This window comes from Phoca vitulina, unplaced genomic scaffold, assembly GCF_004348235.1.
Source record: "Phoca vitulina isolate PV1807 unplaced genomic scaffold, GSC_HSeal_1.0 scaffold25, whole genome shotgun sequence".
NCBI classification, from domain to species: domain Eukaryota; kingdom Metazoa; phylum Chordata; class Mammalia; order Carnivora; family Phocidae; genus Phoca; species Phoca vitulina.
In genome coordinates, this window is record NW_022589728.1 from 45,187,713 (window position 1) to 45,208,661 (window position 20,949).

Here is a 20,949-nt window from a genome sequence, read left to right on the forward strand (position 1 = left end):
TTTATTTATTTATTTATTTATTTATTTATTTGACAGAGAGAGAGTGTGTGTGTGAGAAAGAGCACAAGCAGGAGGGGAGGGGCAGAGGGAGAGGGATAAGCTGGCTCCCCACTGAGCAGGGAGCCCAACATGGGGCTTGATCCTAGGACCCTGAGATCATGACCTGAGCCAAAGGCAGACACTCAACAGACTGAGCCACCCAGGTACCCTAGCTGTGGGTTTTTCATATAGCCTTTATAATGATGAGGTATGCCCTCTAACCCCACTTTGTTGTGCGTTTTTATCATGAATGGATGTTGAATCTTGTCAAATGATTTTTCTGAACCTGTTGAGATGAGCATATGATTTTTACCCTTTGTTGACGGATGTATGATATTGATTGATTTGTGAGTATTGATCCATCCTTGCATCCCTGGAATAAATCACACCTGATTGTGGTGATTGATTTTTTTAATGTATTGTTATATACAGTTTGCTAATATTTGTTGAGGATTTTTGCATCCATTTTCTTTAGGGATATTGACCTGTCGTTTTCTTTTTTTCTGGTGTCTTCTGTCTGGTTTTGCTATCAGCGTAATGCTGGCCTTGTAGAATGTATTTGGAAGCTTTGATTTGTCTTCTGTTCTTTGGAATTTTTTGTGGAGAAGAGGTATTAACTCTTCTTTAAATGTCTGGTGGAATTCACCTATGAAGCCATCTGATCCTGGAATTTTATTTTCTGGGTATTTTTCGATAACCAATTCAGTTTCATTACTTGTAATCAGTCTGTTCACATTTTCTATTTCTTCATAGTTCAGTTTGGAATATTGTATGTATCTAGTAATTTATCCATTTCTTCTAGATTGTCCAGTTTGTTGGCATGTAATATTTCAAAGTATTTTGTTACACTCTTGTATTTCTGTTGTGTCAGTTGTTACTTCTCCTCTGTCATTTCTGATTTTATTTATTTAGGTTCTTTTTCTTTTTTTCTTGATGGGTCTGGCTAATGGTTTGTCAATTTTGTTTACCTATTCAGAAAACCAGCCCTGGGTTTCATTGATTTTTTTCTGTTGTTTTTTTTTTTTTCTTAGTCTCTTCATCATTATTTCTGCTCTGATATTATTTCGTTTCTTCTCATCACTTTGGGTTTTGTTTGTTCTTTCTCTAGTTACTTTAGGTGTAAGGTTAGATTGTTTATTTGAACTTTTTCTTGTTTCTTTTTTTTAATTGTGTTCAGTTAGCCAGCATATCTTCAGGAAGGCTTGTGTTGCTAGTCTTCCCTCTTAGAACTGCTTTTGCTGTGTCCTAAAGAGTTTGGACCTTTTGTGTTTTCATTTTCATTTATCTCCATGTATTTTTTTATTCCTTCTTTGATTGCTTCATTGACCATTTGGTTGTTTAGTATCATGTTGTTCCATCTCCATATGTTAGTGGATTTTTTCAGTTTTTTTTCATGCGGTTTATTTCTAGTTTCATATTATCAGAAAACATACATGGTATGATTTCATTCTTTTTTTTAAAGCATTTTGAAAAGATTGTTTATTTTGATAATTATATTTACATGTATTAACAAAACACCGGTCATATATACAAAAGGCTTTCACAAAATGCACATGGAAATGTGCAGACCCCTTGCGGTAAGGATGCAGTTTGGGATGACAACCATCCACAAATGGGCTTTGGTAAAGTGCTGTCCTCTCTCCAAGCTGTTGCAAGGAATGCAACCATGGGGACTCGCAGGAGGTCCCTGTTTTCAGTTACTGAAGGTTGTGCATCTGTCTCCTACTTCCCTTTCTCGTTTCAATCTTAAATTTATTGATGCTTGTTTCGTGGCCTCGTAGTGATCTGTTTTGGAAAATGTTTCGTGTGCAGTTGAAAAAAATGTGTATTATATGTTTTTGGATGGAATGTTCTGTATATATCTGTTATGTCCATCTTACCCAATGTGTCATTCAAAGACATTGTTTCCTAATTGATTTTCTGTCTGGATTTTTTTTTTTTTAATTTTATTATGTTATGTTAGTCACCATACAGTACATCATTAGGTTTTGATGTAGTGTTCCATGATTCATTGTTTGCGTGTAACACCCAATGCTCCATGCAATACATGCCCTCCTTAATACCCATCACTGGGCTAACCCATCCCCCCACCCCCCTCCCCTCTAGAACCCTCAGTTTGTTTCTATGGCCATACCACCCTGAACGTGCCTGATCCCGTCTGATTTTCTGTCTGGATTATCCGTCCATTGATGTAAGTGGAGTGTTAAAGTGTACCCTACTATTATTCACCCTACCATCAATTTCTCTCTTTATGTCTGTTTATATTTGCTTTATTGATTTAGGTGCTCTAGTGTTGGGTGAGTATATACTTAAAATTGTTATATCCTCTTGTTGGATTGATATCTTTAATATTATGCATTGCCCTTATTGTCTCTTGTTACAGTCTTTGTTTTAAAGTCTATTTTGTCTGCTACAAGTACTGCTACCTCAGCTTTTTTCTTCTTCCATTTACATGGTGAATGTTTTTCCATTCCTTCACTTTCAGTCTGTATATGTTTTAGGTCTGAGCTGAGTCTCTTGATAGCATATAGATCAACATTGTTTTTTATCCATTTTGCCACACTGTGTCTTTTGATTGGAACACTTAGGCCATTTACATTTAAAGTAATTATTGATAGGTATGTACTTATTGCCACTTTAAAAATATGCTTTCTGGTTGTTTTTGTATGTTCCTTTCTTCTTCCTCTCTTTGTGAATAGTGAGTATCCATTGTATTATGTTTGGCTTTCTTTCTCTTTATCTTTTGTGTATCTATCATAGGTTTTGGGTTTGTTGTTACCATGAGTTTCTCATATAGCATCCTAAGTAAATAGCAGTCTATATTGATTTGATTGCCATTTAAGTTCAGACATGTTCTACCTGGCAAGATCATCATTCGTATTTGAAGGAGAGAGAAAAAGTTTCTAAGACAAACAAGAGATAAAGGAGTTTCTCACCACTAAACCAGCCTTACAAGAAATTTTAAATAGACTTCTCTTTTTCTTTTTAAGATTTTATTTATTTGAGAGAGAGAGAGAGACAGAGATAGCGAGAGAGAGCACTAGTGGGGAGGAGAGGGAGAAGCAGACTCCCCGCTGAGCAGGGAGCCCTATGCAGGGCTCATCCCAGGACCCTGGGACCATGACCTGAGCTGAAGGCACAGCCCTCCAGGCACCCCTAAAGAGACTTCTTTAAGTGGAAAAGAAATGGTCATAATTAGACACAAAATTATGAATAAAAAGATGTAAATGTGACAACATATACATAAAATGTGGAGAAGGGAGTAAAAAGAGAATAGAAGGGGAAAAAGAAAAAAGTGGTTTTTTTTTTTTTTTTGAGAATGTGTTTGAATATCTTGACTTTTAAATGATGCTGTAGTAAACATAGGGGTTCATATATCTTTTCAAATTAGTGTTTTTGTTTCTTTGGATAAATAACCAGTAGTGGGATTACTGGATCATAAGTTAACTCTATTTTTAATTTTTTGAGGAGTCTCCATCCTGTTTTTTATAGTAGCTACATCAGTTTACATTCCCACCAGCAGTGCACAAGGGCTCCCTTTTCTCCACATCCTCGCCAACACTTATTATTTCTTGTCTTTTAAATACTAGCCATTCTTACTGGTGTGAGGTGATATCTCCTTGTGGTTCTGATTTGCATTTTCCTGATTATGAGGGATATTGTGCATTTTTTCACATATGTGTTAGTCATTTGTATGTCTTCTTTGGAATATTAACTGTTCAGATCCTCTGCCCATTTTTTTTCTCTATTTATTTATTTGTTTTTTTGATGTAGTGTTCCATGATTCATTGTTTGTGTATAACACCCAGTGCTCCATTCAGTACGTGCTGTCTTTAGTACCCATCACCAGGCTAACCCATCCCCGCACCCCCCTCCCCTCTAGAACCCTCAGTTTGTTTCTCAGAGTCCATCATCTCTCATGGTTCATCTCCCCTTCCGTTTTCCCCCCTTCATTTTTCCCTTCCTACTATCTTCTTCTTTTTTTTTTTTTTTTTTTTTTTTAACATATAATATATTATTTGTTTCAGAGGTACAGGTCTGTGATTCAACAGTCTTACACAATTCACAGCACTCACCATAGCACATACCCTCCCCAATGTCTGTCACCCAGCCACCCCATCCCACCCACCCCCCTTCACTCCAGCAACCCTCAATTTGTTTCCTGAGATTAAGAATTCCTCATATCAGTGAGATCATATGATACATGTCTTTCTCTGATTGACTTATTTCGCTTAGCATAATACCCTCCAGTTCCAACCACATCATTGCAAATGGCAGGATTTCTTTTTTTTTTTTTGGTGGCTGCATAATATTCCATTGTATATATATATACCACATCTTCTTTATCCATTCATCTATCGATGGACATCTTGGTTCTTTCCATAGTTTGGCTGTTGTGGACATTGCTGATATATACATTGGGTTGCACATACTCCTTTGGATCACTACATTTGTATCTTTGGGGTAAATACCCGGTAGTGCAATTGCTGGGTCGTACGGTAGCTCTATTTTCAACTTTTTGAGGAACCTCCATACTGTTTTCCAGAGTGGCTACACCAGCTTACATTCCCACCAACAGTGTAGGAGGGTTCCCCTTCTCCTCATCCTTGCCAACTTCTGTCGTTTCCTAACTTGTTAATTTTAGCCATTCTGACTGGTGTGAGGTGGTATCTCATTGAGGTTTTGATTTGGATTTCCCTGATGCCGAGCGATGTTGAGCACTTTTTCATGTGTCTGTTGGCCATTTGGATGTCTTCTTTGGAAAAATGTCTGTTCATGTCTTCTGCCCATTTCTTGTTTGGATCATTTGTTCTTTGGGTGTTGAGTTTGATAAGTTCTTTATAGATTTTGGATACTAGCCCTTTATCTGATATGTCATTTGCAAATATCTTCTCCCATTCTGTCGGTTGTCTTTTGGTTTTGTTGACTGTTTCCTTTGCTGTGCAAAAGCTTTTTATCTTGATGAAGTCCCAATAGTTCATTTTTGCCCTTGCTTCCCTTGCCTTTGGCGATGTTTCTGGGAAGAAGTTGCTGCATCCTCTGCCCATTTTTAATTGCCAATTATTTGTGTTTTTAATATTGTTCCAAAATGGAGAATTTTGGTTGCAGAGCAAATAAATCTATAGGTTACTCATTTTCATTTACCTCTCTTCTAGGCATTTTGGCTGCTCTCTGCCAGGAAAATTGGTTATATTCATATTATTTTTAATGCCTCATTCCTTGAAAGTACCCATTACTTAAATTAACATCACATAGAATTAAAGAACCCTTTACCTTAACTGTCTTAAATCAATTAAGTGCTAAGTAGTTTGGGAAAACAGTGTTCGCAGTTTTGGCTCATTTATATTTGCAGAATATAATATATCTGTCTCCAAAGTATTAACCTCACAGTAGATAGTAAAATATTTCTGTTATACCAGTTCATATTTGAAATAAAAAACTGCCTGAGTCATACTGGATTGTGGAACATAATGGAAAAAATTAGAAGATACTTTTTTGTTTCTGAAGACAATGACTAAGGTTAAGAAAGCAAAGAAAAATGAGAGTATCTCCAATATTGACCTACTTTCTTATTTGCCACATTGAAGTTTGTAAAGTGATTCACTTTGGCCCCAAGTGTATATACTTTTTCCTGTAAGTCTAGTAGAGTATCTTTAGAAAGGGAAAAACTGATTCCCTTTCCAAAATATTAATCATTATCCAGCAAGATTCAAGATCATAAATTAAATTTGTATGATGAGGGTCTAGTAATTAGTCATTGTTCACTGACCCCAACATTGATAATAAAATTTTTGAGTGTTTGTGTGTATAATACATATATAATTTTCTTTGTTATCTAAAGCAGTTTTTTATATTCTGCTTCTGGTATCATGCAAAATCAGCAACATGTCATACAATGTAAGGAAATCCACCGTGTATACTTTCTAAAATTTTTCTCGGTTGTAAATTAATATTATCTAATAAACTCCAGTGCTCTCTTCCTCATTTTTGATCCATGTAGCACATGGTCTTACTGAGTTTTCTTTATATATTTATTTTTCCCCACAGCTCAGTCATATTCATGCTCTTCCAAATTATTTAATCTGAATTAAAACAGTGTGTGTTTGTCATTTTCATGATAATTACTTTATTGGGTATCTTTTTCTCTGTCAATAATAGAGTTTTCACAAATTCACACAGAAACGGAATTATAAGTTTTCTTTGTTTTTCATTTTTCTTGTTCTTTAGATACTTTGAAAATTTCTGAATTCTGCCAACAATAGTTTATCTAAAATAAAACATGTTACAGCATTAGAACTTTACAATTAAAGTATAAAATACTGGTCTTGAAAGTCTCAGAATAGTTCGTGGTTCTGGCCTGCCACGGACGTCTGAACATCTTTTAGGGAGCCTCTAGAGTATTATATTCCCAGTGTTATAATTAGGTAAGGTGTTTTTATTTTGTGTGTACATGTATGTGAAAGGAATACTTGTGCAGCTAATGATTTGCTGTGTTTTGATAATTTATTTCACAATGATTAATTGTGGGAATTTTTGTCATTACATTGTAGAGTGTGCTTTTTCTTAAAAGACAATCTGCAGACTAAATAAATGGGTGTAAAGTATTGTTTTAAAAGGTTCTCTTTAAGACTTAGAATATGATAAAACGGATTTCAATTTATTGGTCTCATTCCAAAGGAGAAGCAGAGACACACCTGAGATAGTACTAATGTCATTTGGGATTTTATTTTTAATTTAACAAAGTTAAATTTGGTGCTCTTCATTCAACTTACCCACAATTTAGCATTTCTTGGATAACATAAAATTTGAAAAACTATATATAGCTCACTACCAGTTTTAAAATATGTAACCTGAAATCATTCCAGAATATTTTAAGGCATTTGGCAAAGAGTTTATTTTGTAAAATAGCATGGACCTTTGAGTAGGTTTTAAAAAAATTTTAGAATTAGTTACAGATGATTTAATGTTTGTCATTCTTTCTTGGGGGCAAATATTTTAAATCTTAAGACAGGCAGGGTGCCACAGTGCTTGACCACATACTATTATGCAGTTTTCATTGTTTCCAGTCAAGTTATTGTGGCCTACTATGTAGCTAGATTCATTCTAGTATCCAGGTCTCAATTTCAAAGATTCTAATTTTAATCTTATGAACTATATTTGGTCAAGACATTTTGAGTATTCATACTTACAAGAACCTACCTTGTAGCATCTACTTAATATAACCATAGTTCAAATTATTACTTATATTCCATATATAATGTGTGTGTATGTATAAACATACAGTATGATCCAGTTTGTAATTCACTTGGTATTTACATTGTGACCCTGCTTCTAACTGTGTAGGCATATCCAGCACAATGTAGGGAAAAAAAAGACTTGAAGGAAATATTAGTTATGTTAATAGTTATTACTGGGAGTGGCAGGGTTTTGACTAGTTTTGATTTTTCTTTTTATATTTTCTAATTTATCTTCAGTGATTATCAGTACCTCCCATTTTGACAAGTTTTTTCTTATATAATATTTTCTAGTTTGTTTAGGACTGGTTTTGATTATTCTTTATATATCATATTTTCTAATTTATTTGCAGTGAGGTACTAGTACCTCTTTATTTAGAAAATAAGTATTTTCAATTTGCTTAAAAATTATTTAGCTCCTCATAAAGATGTCTATAATATCTATTCTTACAAGTGCTAGTAGAATTGCAAAGTCAAAACTGCAAATCATAGGAACCTATTTTGCATTAGTTGGCAGCTCAAGAATAAATGTTAATAAATATTCCAGTACTGAGTATATTTGAAAAAATCATTTCACAAAGTACTTTATCTATAGCTGCATTAAAAAACAGTTTTGTCTCATAATTTATATTAATGAATTAATCTCTGACACATAAATAAAAGAAAGTATAAAAGAAGGAAAGGAATTTTGTTTTTACTCCTGATATTTATGAGTGCTTATTTTTTATCAAGTATATTTTATTTAAAAATAACGTATTATACATAAGAATCACCAGCGGAAGATACCAAAATGCATCTTGGGTCTTACCCCAGAGATTCTGATTAAGAAGGTCTGAGTTAGAAGCCAAGAATCTGTGGTTTATATAAGCACCCACGTGATTTTGATGCAGGTAGTCCAGTAAACAATAATAGATTATTTATTCTTTTCATCTCTTATTCCTCAGCTAGATCTGTGATCTCCAAGGTATAATGAATACATCCCCAGCAGTTGCACAACGCAGCCCACTAGGGTGAAGGAAGAGGAAGTTAGAACTTCTATTTCTCTCTCTCATTTCCTTACGTTCTATTTCTGTATGTTTTATAACGTATATAATTATTGATGTAGTAGTATGTTATTTCTGTGTGTTTTATGATGTATAGGATTATTGATATGTAGTATATTATAATAAATACAAATATAAACATTTGTCAGAATTACTTTTAAACAGCATATAAATTGTTTAGCACATTGGTCTCTGGTATAGTCGCTTTTTTGATGCTGTATTAAATGTTTTCTATTTCAAAAATAGATGATAGACACCTTACTGTCAAGTGACAACTATATTTTTATATGTGTGCTTCTCCACCCCCTTTGTCCTTGTTACCAGGTAATGCTTTTCCTTGGACTATCAACTTGCATCATTTCAGCATGTATACCCTTTTCGGAAAACAAGTGACACTTTGCCTAGTGGAACCTATGGGTTGTACCTCTACTCTAGCTGTTACATCTCAAAAACTACTTGCTACAGGACCTGATACAAGGCATTCATTTGTTGTCTGTCTCCATGTTGACCTAGAGTCACTTCAGATAAAATGCTCGAACCCTCAGGTTAGTATAGTTGATTTATGAAAGGAAATTTAAAATAATGTGATTTAAGAACAATTGTTATCAATTTTGTAAAGGGTTTCTCTTCTGTTTAGTGTCCTAAATTATTTTTAACAGAGCCATCAAGATCAGAATGGTTAGATTAAGTATTGCTTTGAAGCTCTCTCAAGTTTTGTAACTTAAACTCTTCTGAAAATGTAATGGTGGCAGCATAAATGCATCCTTTGGCTGAAAGAATGAAATCAGTTGCAGATGTAAAGTGTTTAAACACTGAAGGACTACTTTATTATCACACTGGAAGAGTCTTTGAATGGATCAAATATAATTTTCAGCCAGATTCTCACTCAGAACTTCTTTTGCTCTACACGTAATATTAAAAAAAAAAAAGCACTGTTTACTACTTAAGAAATATATTTTGCTAATCCCATAACATTTCAGTTGGTATAAGCCAAATATGTTGAATTCTGTATTGTTACAATTTAATATGAATTTCAGTTTCCTGGATTTATATAAATTATTAATTGCATGTAGTTAACTTGTTTCTTTAACCTTAAGCAGACTGTGGTATACTTTCTACATAGATTGTCAGTGTTGAATACTATTTGAAATTATATTTTAAAACAATTCTTTTTGGGTAGGCATTGTATCCAACAGGTCAATATTGATAAATCTATGTTTATCTCAGCATTAGTGGTTACAAGCCAGTAATTAAGCCAGTTTTTAGAGTGTGTTTTTTTAAAGTGGGTTCAAATATTATTTCATATTTCGTAGAGCCTCCTTACTGATACCATCCTCCTTTCTTCTCTTCTCCCTATCTGGTTAATGGAGGATTAAAGGGACCTAATGGCTGCCAGATTTCTGAATATCGTGTAAAGTGGTACAGTGTAAACTCTTAACTAGACTATGAAAGTTTTTCAACATATATTATTCTTCTAAAATAACTACTAAAAATAAAATGCAAAAATACAAAGAGATATGGCTAAAAAGCCAACAAATGTATTAAAATGGAATACCAAAAAATATTCAAATGATCTAAAGAAGTCAAGAAATGGTAACAGTTTAAAAATAGGGTAGAAACAAAAATGAAGTCTTGCCATTTGCAATGATGTGGATGGAGCTAGAGTCTCTTATGCTAAGCGAAATAAGTCAGAGAAAGACATACCATATGATTTCACTTATATGTGGAATTTAAGAAACAAAACAGGTGAACATAGGGGAAGGGGGAAAAAAAAGAGAGGGAGGCAAACCATAAGAGACTCTTAACTGTAGAGAACAAAGAAGATTAATGGAGCGAGGTGGGCGGGGGATGGGCTAAATGGGTGATGGGTATTAAGGAGGGTACTAGTTGTGAGGAGCACTGGGTGTTCTATGTAAGTGATGAATCACTAAATTCTCCCTAAACCAATATTACCCTGTATGTTAACTAACTAGTATTTAAATAAAAACTTGTAACAAAAATAAATAAATAAATAAAATGGTAGAGCTGAGCTATTCTCACCAACAATGTTAAATGTTAATGATGTTAACCAAGAGTCTTTAGACCATGAGTTAGCAAACAAAAGCCTGCAGGCCAAAAACCCAGTTTTTACATTTTGTCTGAGGTTGCTTAAACAGTATGGCTCACAAAGCCTAGAATGTTTACTATCTGACCCTTTAAGGGAAAGTTTGCTGACCTCTGGTCCAGCTATTCCTATTAAAAGGCAAAGATTTAGGGCACCTGGGTGGCTCAGTGGTTAAGCGACTGCCTTCGGCTCAGGTCATGATCCTGGAGTCCCAGGATCGAGTCCCGCATCGGGCTCCCTGCTCGGCAGGGAGTCTGCTTCTCCCTCTGACCCTCCCCCCTCTCATGTGCTCTCTTTCATTCTCTCTCTCTCAAATAAATAAATAAAATCTTTAAAAAAAAAATTTAAAAAAAGGCAAAGATTTATAGAGCAAGACTACTATATATTGCTTAAAAGAGAAGCATTTGAAACATAAAGAAATAGATATAATATAAATAAATGCATAGGAACAGTATACCATACAAACAGCATAGGACGGCTGGACTTGCTTATTTTAATATCAAATAAACAAAAGGGAAAAGGGTATTAGCAGAGATAAATAATGACATGAAACAAAAATGGGTAGAATTAAAGGAGAAAAACAGATGATTCTATTCCATGCTGCATAGTGGGAACTTTTTTACAATCTCAGCAATTATAAAGCAACTAGATGAAAAATAAATACCACAGACATAATAGGGAAGTTTTATAACACCTTTCTCAGCGGTTGATAAAGCAACCAGATAAAAATAAATAATTGGAGACCTAGAAGAATGAAAAATACTACAAACTCATCTTGATCCATTTGACATTCATAGAACACCATATCTAAAAACCATGGACTACACACTTTTTTCAGGTGTACATTGTCTCATTTTGTTTACGAGATTAAAATAAAGTATATTATCTAATCATAGTCAAAATGTATTAGAAATAAGTAATAAACTATAAAAAAACTATCTAGACAGTAAACATCCTTCTAAATAATCTATGAATCAAAGACAAAAATCACTTGGACATAAGAAAATGTTTTGGTTGAATGATAATAAAGTGGATATAGTAAAGTAGTCTTAAGAGGAAAAACATAATTTTAAATATTTACATTAGAAAGGAAGAAATAGAAAACGAAGAACAAGATAAACCCAAAAGAAGTAAAAGGCCAAAAACAATAAAAGAGCAGAGATGACTAGTACAATAAAGAAAGAGAGAAAGATAAAATACAAATTACCAATATTGGGAATGAAGGAGGAGCATTATCACACAGATCCTATAGACTTTAAAAGAATAATAGAATATGAACAACTTTATGCCAGCAAGTGTAACAATTTAGATGAAATAGAAATTTTTACTGTAAAATAACTTTACAAAAAATGATACAAAGTAGAAGATCTGAATATCCTTTTATATCTATAAAAGAAATTAAATATGCTATCAAAATAAGTTTTAAAAAAAGTTCAGGCCCCAGTGGGTGAATTTTATCAAATATTCAAGGGAAAAATATAGGAAATTTTCACAAATTTTTTTCCACAGATAGAGAGTGAAGGATTTCTTCCCAGATTGTTTTATGAAGCCAGTATCCTACTACCAAATTCTGAAAAAGTCTTTATAAAAGAAGGAATTAGAAATCAATATCCCTCATGAAAATAGATGTAAAAATTCTTAATCAAATATTAGCAAATCAATATAGCAGTACATAAAACAGTTAATAAATGGTGATAAAGTGGGATTCATCTTAGAAATTCAAGTTTGGTTTAATATTCAAAAATCATTTGGTAGAATTCACCATATCAGTAAAAGAAGTGAGAAAAATCCAATGATAATTTCCATAGATGCAGGTAAAACATCTGATAAAATTTAACCACCCATTCATGATAAAAACTCTTAGCAAATTACAAATATTAGAGAATTTTTCAAAACTGATAAAGGATATATGTAGGAAATGAAATATCATACTTAATATCATACTGAATTGTTTTCCACTGAAATATGAAAAAAGCCCAGAATGCCTGCTTTTACTACTTGCTCTGTATCATACTGGATGTCCTAGCCATTCCAATAAACCAAACAAAGGAAATTAAAAGGCATAAAGATAAGGAAAGAAGTAAAGATCTATTTGTTTATGATAAAATGTTTTATAGAAAATCCTAGAGGAATTAACAACCTATTACTGGAGTTAATAAAATTATCAAGGTTGCAGGAGACAAGAGTAATGAATAAAAATCAATTGTATTTTCATATAGTAGCAGGAAACAATTGGAAAATGGAACGAACCCATTCCATTTATATTGGTCCCCAGAAACATAAACAAATGTATCTAACTAAAGATGTCCAAGACCTGTACCTTGAAAACCAGAAATCATTGCTGGGAGAATTTAAAGAACCTAACTGGAGAGATATACCTGTTCATAGATTGGATGAGTCAATATTGTTCAAATGGCAGCTCTCCCCAAATTGATCTTGATATTGGGTATAATCAAGTTTAAAAACATTTTCTCTTTGAAAGACATAGTAAGATAGCAGAAAACCATACACTAGGAGAAAGATTTATTTAATACAGTTTTAATTTATTAGAGCACGTGTGTGGGGCAGGAGAGGCAGAGGGAGAGGGAAAGAATCTCAAGCCCACTCCCCACTGTGCAGGGATCCTGTTGCAGGGCTCGATCCCACAAACCCAAGATCAAGACCTGAGCTGAAATCAAGAGTCTGTTATCTAGAATATTTAAAGAATGCTTTCTACTTGATAACATGACGACAAAGAACAGTTAAAAAAATAAAATGAAGACAAAGACCAGGGCTAAGATTTGAACAAACATTTACCAATGAGGATGTTACTGGTCAGTAAGCACATGAAAAGGTGCTCATCATCATTATTCATCAGGGAAAAACAAAATAAAACATGAAGACAGTCCACTATACACTGATTAGATTGGCTAAAATAAAAACAATGAGCATTGTGAACCATCTAGAACTCTTTGTATTCTGTAGCTGGGAATGTGAAAATTACACAACTTTGGAAACAACTTGGAAATTCCTGAAAAAAGAATAACGTGCACTTAGCATATGACCTAGTCATTCCTCCCTTTTTCCTCAGAGAAACAAAAATATATGTCCATGCAGAGACTTCTACACAGATGTATTTGGCAGCTTTATTGTATAGGCTAAAACTGAACACAACCCAAATGTTCATCAATAGATGAATAATTAAACACATTATGGCCTATCCATACAATATAATACTACTCGGGCAATTATTGATAAAATGCAACATCGTGGAAGAATATTAATCACTATGCCAAGTGAAGAAACTTCTGGAGAAAATAGAAAAATTTTTTATATTCATAGTTTATATTTAGTAGTAAGTTAATCCTTATATGATAGCTAACTGCTACCTGGAGTCGTCCACCAGAGACCTTCTATTTTAGGAACTTATGAATGTCATTTTAGCCTTGAGAGGATTGTCCTACTCTACATGTTCTGGATATCCATAGCTGTCCTAGCTGAGAATAAATTTTATTACCATTATTGTTTAACCTGGGAAGCCACTATTAATCTTTTTTATTTTCTTTAATTTTATTATGTTAATCACCATACATTACATTATTAGTTTTTGATGTAGTGTTCCATGATTCATTGTTTGCGTATAACACCCAGTGCTCCATTCAATACGTGCCCTCTTTAATACCCATCACCAGGCTAACCCATCCCCCCACCACCCTCCCCTCTAGAATCCTCAGTTTGTTTCTCAGAGTCCATAGTCTCTCATGGTTCGTCTCCCCCTCCGATTTCCCCCCCTTCATTTTACCCTTCCTACTATCTTCTTTTTTTTAACATATAATGTATTATTTGTTTCAGAGGTACAGGTCTCTGATTCAACAGTTTTACACAATTCACAGCGCTCACCATAGCACATCTTTTTAAAAAATTTTCTTTTACTTTGAGATGCTCAGTAGTATCATGATTTCTGTGGAATCTTATTAAATGTAATGTGGCTCAAGCCTAGAGCTCTCTAATATCTTTATTGGACATCCACTTCGTTTGGAATCGAGCTCAGGTTTTGTTGTTGTTTTTATAAACTGGTTCTAAACAAAGTCATCACCTAGATAGAGCTTAGTTTTGGTCTGGTGTTTCCTTCTCATGTCTCCTTCCTTCTTTTGTCGTTACCTCCATCACCTGGCTCCCAGAGCCTCCTTGCTGCTGCTCCCCAAATACCAAGACCTTTTATTTTTGAGAAATAAACCGAGGCTGAATGAACCTCATGCCTCAAGAATCCCTTTACCCAAAATGTAATAATTTTTATCTATTCATTTAATTCCAATTTTGTCTTCTTTATAAGTCATTATAAACCAACTTCTGTTTGATTATTACCAGCTTCTATAACCAAAGTTGATCACAGGATTGTCGGGAAGTTTATGTGAGATATTTATGAAATGTTGTGAAAACACCTTATGAACTCTGAAATGCTATATGAATGCCATTTTGTTAGTTTAGATTGACTCTGATATAAAATGTGAGACCCTCTTTGTAGATTGTTATAAATATCCCTGGTGGAATTTAGCAGTGTTCCCAAAGGGCTAGGAAGCCACAAAACACTTTGAAGAATCATTGTGTACTCAAAGATTTGGTAAAGAGTTAATACTATTTTATATCCTTGTGTGCCAGGTTAGCCTAAATTTTAATGATTAAAAATGAGACTCCAGGGGCACCTGGGTGGCCCAGTTGGTTGAGTGTTGAACCCTTGATTTTGGCTCAGGTCTTGTCTCATGGTTGTTAGTTCAACCCCTATGTTGGGCTCCGTGCTGGACGTGGAACCTACTTAAAAAAAAAAAAGAGAGACTCCAAGTAAACTGCTTTCTTGTGAGTGGTTGCTTTAGTATAGGCTTCCAGACTCCCTCTGGATACTGTCAAAATTACAAGAGATGATTTGATTTTTTTTTTTCCCATGTGTAGAAAAATACTTACTGAGTACTGCAAGTCCAGTACTACATACCTAATCCAGAAATGAGGAAAATGAAGATGAGTAAGATAAACACACTGTCGAGGAGGGAGAATATTCTGTCTCTTCAAGGTCCTTCTAGGTGAATTAAGAATCAAATTGACATCAGACAGATTAACAGAAAATCAAATTTAATAGCATGTGCATGGGTTGAAAGACCTAAATATGAGACAGGAAACCATCAAAATCCTAGAGGAGAACATAGGCATACACATACATACATACAATGGAATAATACTCAGCCATCAAAAAGAATGAAATCTTGCCATTTGCAATGACGCAGATGGAGATAGAGTCTATTGTGCTAAGTGAATTAAGTCAGTCAGAGAAAGACAAATACCATATGATTTCACTCATATGTGGAATTAAAGAAAAAAAACAGATGAGCATAGGGGCAGGAGGGGGGGAAAAGAGGGAGGCAAACCATAAGAGACTTTTAATTATAGAGAACAAACTGAGGGTTGATGGAGGGAGGTGGGTGGGGGATGAGCCAAATGGGTGATGGACATAAAGGCAGGCACTTGTTATAATGAGCACTGGGTGTTATATGTAAGTGATGAATCATTAAAATCTGTTCCTGAAACCAGTATTACCCTATATGTTAACTAACTAGAATTTAAATAAGAATTTGAGAGGCGCCTGGGTGGCTCAGTTGTTAAGCATCTGCCTTTGGCTCAGGTCATGATCCTGGGGTCCTGGGATCGAGCCCCGCATCAGGCTCCCTGCTCTGCAGGAAGCCTGCTTCTCCCTCTCCCACTCCCCCTGCTTGTGTTCCCTCTCTCACTGTGTCTCTCTCTGTCAAATAAATAAATAAAATCTTTAATAAATAAATAAATAAAATAAAAACTTGAAACAATAACAAAAATAACATGTGTGGGGAATCCACAAGAAATGGAAATTCCAAAGATAGGCAAAATTAGGTATATATGTATGTCATCTTGGACTAAGGAGAAGGGATAGGGGTCTGGGACTTGAGAGGAAAGGAATACAATTTACAGGAAGATGAAAAAGAATAAATGTTTAGTAAGTTAATGTTTGCTGGGCCACTCAGAAATAATGGGACATAGAGGAATTTGATCAAACAGGCCTTGCTACGTTCCTCCCTATCTACCATACCTCCTTCATATCATATTGTAGTTCTTTGTGGTCATAGTTCTCTTCCTGAAGCAGGTCCTCCACCTAAATTCTTTGATGCAGTTGTTGGGGGTGGTAAAGAGCTTTTCCTGAATCTGCTGGGTTTTGTTTTGTTTGTTTGTTTTTAAAGATTTACTTATTTGCCAGAGAGAGAGAAAGAGAGAGTACAAGCAGGGGTAGCGCCAGGCGGAGGGAGAAGCAGGCTCCTCGCTGAACAAGGAGCCCGATGCGGGACTCCATCCCAGGGCCCTGGAATTATGACCTGAGCTGAAGGCAGACACTTAACCATCTGAGCCACCCAGGAGCCCCATTTTTGATTGTTTTTTAATTCGATATAATCTTCATGTCAGAGTGGCCCATTGTGGGGTGGCCTGCCCTTGGCCCATACAACATGAAGAAGGCCATGCCTACACGCATCTTAATGCAACTGTTGAAAGCCACAGATAAAGAGCAAATCTTGAAGGTATTATGAGAAAAATAACGCATTGCGTACAAGAGAACCAAGATTTGATTGTTAGTTTACTTCTTCTGAGTGTAAAGGTCAGAAGAGCAACACCTTTAAATTGTGAGAAAAAAAAATAGCCTCTCAACACAAAATTCTAAATTAAAAAAAAATACATGTTTATGAGTAAAGACCAAATAAAGACATTTTCACATAAAGGAATCTATCACCAGTAGTACTGCACTATAAGATATCCTAAAGGAAGTCTCTCAGGCTGAAGGGAAATGAAACCAGATATTCGAGCATCTTTTTAAATGTTTATTGGCCATTGCATTTGTGAATTGACAATTCATATTATTTACATACATTTGTATTTTCCTGATTATTAATAAGGTTGAACAGTTTTTGAATGTTTATTGGCCAATGGATTTGTTTTATGAATTGATAATTTATATTATTTACCCAATTTTTCTATTAAATTTCTTAGCAATTTGAAGAGCTTCCCTTAGGCTCTATAAATACAAACCTTGTATTTGTAACACAGTTAATTACCTTTATGGCATCTTGTACCAAAAATGTTTAATCTTTCTTGATGAAATATATCTGTAGGTCGATTTTTATTTTCTGGGTATCCTACCTTATAAAGAATATCGTGAGCCCCTAAAATACATTCACATGCATCCTAAAATTTATCACTTGTTTTTAAGATTAATGACTCAAAATAACCTTTTTGTTGTTGTTGTTAATGGTTTCTCACTAATCCATCTGTTTTGTTTTTGTTTTTGTGAATGACAGTGCTTCTTGTTCTTTTCTGTGCCATGGACTTCCTTGAGAATCTGATAAAAGCTATGAACCTGTTCCCTAAAACATTGTGTATACCCACCAAATTTTGCATGTGTTATCAGAAGCTTTGCAGAGTATTGATTTGTAGCCAGTACATAAGATTCTTGATTCCATTAAGGAAATAATTCCTTCATAAATACCATTTTTTGGTTTATCCATTAGAGTAATATCAGAAGTTTTGATACTGGTATATTAATTAATTTGATTCATTATTGCTTAGATACAAAGTCTTCAAGTAGTTTATATATTTTAAAATAAAGGGCAAGCTCTACGTATAAGGCATGCCCAGAACAAATTCATTGTCGTGTTAGACATTATTGTAGGTCTGTGTATCAACTATGGTGAACTAAGCTACTATGTCAGTTCCTAGAACTCACTGCCATTCAAGTGCCTTAGTATAAATATTTAACCCAGTTGAATATTCAGAGTTTTTGTTTCTAAGGGTGATTTTCATTAGCCCTTCCCTTTAACGTAACTGTTTTACCGAAGTTACCCAATTCTCTTTAAAGTCTCTTTGACCTTAAAAATTGTATTTATTCTAAAATTAAGAGACCCTGTAGAATCCTATTTTTAATATAATAAATTTCAATTTTCCTTTAGCCAATAAATAAATATATTTTGTTTTCTTATAAAGGCATTTCTAGGAACATAAAACCATATTTGCATTTTTGGGTTGTAAGTATGTGGAACTAGAGAAAGAATGGATTTATGCTTTTTATCCTGTTTATTCATAGTTTTTATTGCTATAAAATTATGTTCAGTTTTCAGAAAGGCAGTGGAATTTGACATCACTGTATAGGAACACAGCATTGGATTTAGACAAAACTGGATTTGTATTCTAGTACCACTCATTTTTAATTTTTCTGAGCCCCTGATTTTCATTTTTATCTTTAAGCAAAATTAGACTGGGCAAGGGCTATGCTTTATATGAAAAGGCTTTTAAATTTGGCAAAAACTCTTTTTTTTTTGAAACTGAGTTCTAATGATTAGTGACGACCTGCATGCCAGATGAGCTAGCCTTTTTAAGTTTGTATTCACTTAGAGCTCTTTGGTGTTCACCATGAACACCAATTTGTTGAAATTCCATCCCTGCTTGGTTTCCATTGAAATTGTGTATCCATGGTTTTCTTCTTCTATCTTTATGGTTACTCTTCTATCTGACTCTCTCTCCTAATACCCTGCAAAGCAAGTTCTTCCTGCCTAACTGGATGGAACTTTTCGTTGCCCCTATATCATTTCCTGCCCTGGGCTATTGCTCTTGCTAGTCTTATGACTAGAATGGCCTTTTGCATCCACTTAAATTGCATCTGTCCTTCAGGAATGTATCCCCTTGAGAATTAGCACAGCCTCTCCAGTCCAATTAAGTCTCCTTTATGATTGGTTATAGATTAAATGAGAAAGTGTATATGAAATTAATTTTTAAACAGTAAAATATTACATATTCAATATTCAGTAAGTTTTTGATACACAAGGTATTGTTGTTATTCAGTCACCTTCAGAAATATACATAAAACCTCCTCACATGGTGCTCATTTTTTAGAGATTTTTAAAGTTTTATTGGGATATTCTTACATACAATAAACTGCACATGTTTAAATTCTCTAATGCTATAAGATTTGACACATGAAACCATTCTCAGAATCAAGACAATGCATCCATCCATCATCCTCAAAAGCTTCTTTATGCTACTTTGTTATCCTCCATTACACTTCTTCCCCCATTCCAGGCAACTACTGATTCTGTCGTTATGGATTAATTGTCATTCGCTGAGATACTGTATAGATAGAATCATACAGTTGTATTCTGTTTCTCTAACTCTCCTTTTTTTTTTTTTAATTTTTTTCCCTAGCTTCTTTCATTCAGCACAATTATTTTGAGATTAAGCCATGTTTTTCATGAATTCATATTGATTTGTTTTTTATTGATAGGTAGCATTCTCTTGTATGGGTATACTGCATTTTGTTTATCTACTTATTGGTGAACATTTGAGATTTTTTTCAGTTGTAGATTACTACAGAAAAAAAAATGCTATGAACATCTGTATTCAGGTCTTTGTGCAGACATAGACTTTCGTTTTTCTTGGGGAAACACTTAGTGAAATGGCTGGGTTATATGGTGGGTGTATGCCTTTTTCAGAATTCACCAAACTATATTCTACATTTTGCATTACCATCAGCAGTAAATGAGAGTTTCAGTTGTTCTGCATCTTTGCCAATACCGGCATGGCTAGGCTTTTTAAAGTTAGCCATTTTAATAGGTGGGTAATGGTAGCTCATTGTGGCTTGAATTGGCATAGTTTTCAGTATAGCTTGGAGGATAAGAGTGGAACATTTATCTTTAAATTTTTAATTTTTTTAAAAACCTCTGAATTTGGCAAGTCTGAATTCTGTGATAGCAACTTTCTCCTTTGAAAATAAAAATATGTTTAAAGTTTACCTGTTTGCTTGGTGCATTAACTACACAACGTACTTAGTGACTTTCATACACAATTATTTAAGGGTAGTCATTAAAGGAAATAAATAGTGACAATAAAAGCATCAGTTCTCTTTTACGCCCATAGAAGTATTTAGAACTTGTTTTCTTTGGTTTATGCTTTCCATATTTGTCAGTTTTAATTGTTTAAGAAAAAGTAAAATGATCTTTTTTCAAAATATGGTTTGCAACAAAATTGTTTCTTTTTAGCGAGAACTTATTCTTGATTATGAAGGACAAAAGAGTTTGAACTAAAATTTTTCTAAGGTTTTTTGTAAGATCTCTAGCCATTAGATTATTTTTTTTTAAAGAAAAGGAACTATAACCTGAGATTTGAGTCTTCATCACACAAAAAGCAAGAGAAAACTATAACCCAAGTACTGTTTTATATCAAATAAGGGTTGACAACAGTGTTTTTATGCATCTGTTCTGCCCACATAAGAAGCCAGCTTTATCATCTGGATGTGTCCTGGGGCTGAAACTTCTTATAAATATGAGAATTTCACTTTTTTTTTTTTTTTTTTTAATGGCAAGCAGAATATGGTATCCAGCTGTGGATTTGCTTATATATTTTGTTTGCATTTTTTTCCTTGGGCTTGTTTTATACAGTATATGGCAATATGTTGTCATACAAATTCCATGATTAATGCTTATTTATGAAATCT

The 20,949-nt window shown here is 34.1% G+C and overlaps 1 protein-coding gene across 7 annotated transcripts in view; it reads left to right on the top strand.

The window, feature by feature from the left end:
- Positions 1–20,949, top strand: part of VPS13B (vacuolar protein sorting 13 homolog B) — a 749,374-nt gene that overhangs the window by 379,416 nt on the left and 349,009 nt on the right. For all 7 annotated transcript variants that reach the window (XM_032421506.1, XM_032421505.1, XM_032421503.1 and 4 more), the window contains one exon: positions 8,642–8,862. In XM_032421506.1, coding sequence (XP_032277397.1) covers positions 8,642–8,862 — 221 coding nt within the window. The remainder of the gene's footprint in view (positions 1–8,641; positions 8,863–20,949) is intronic.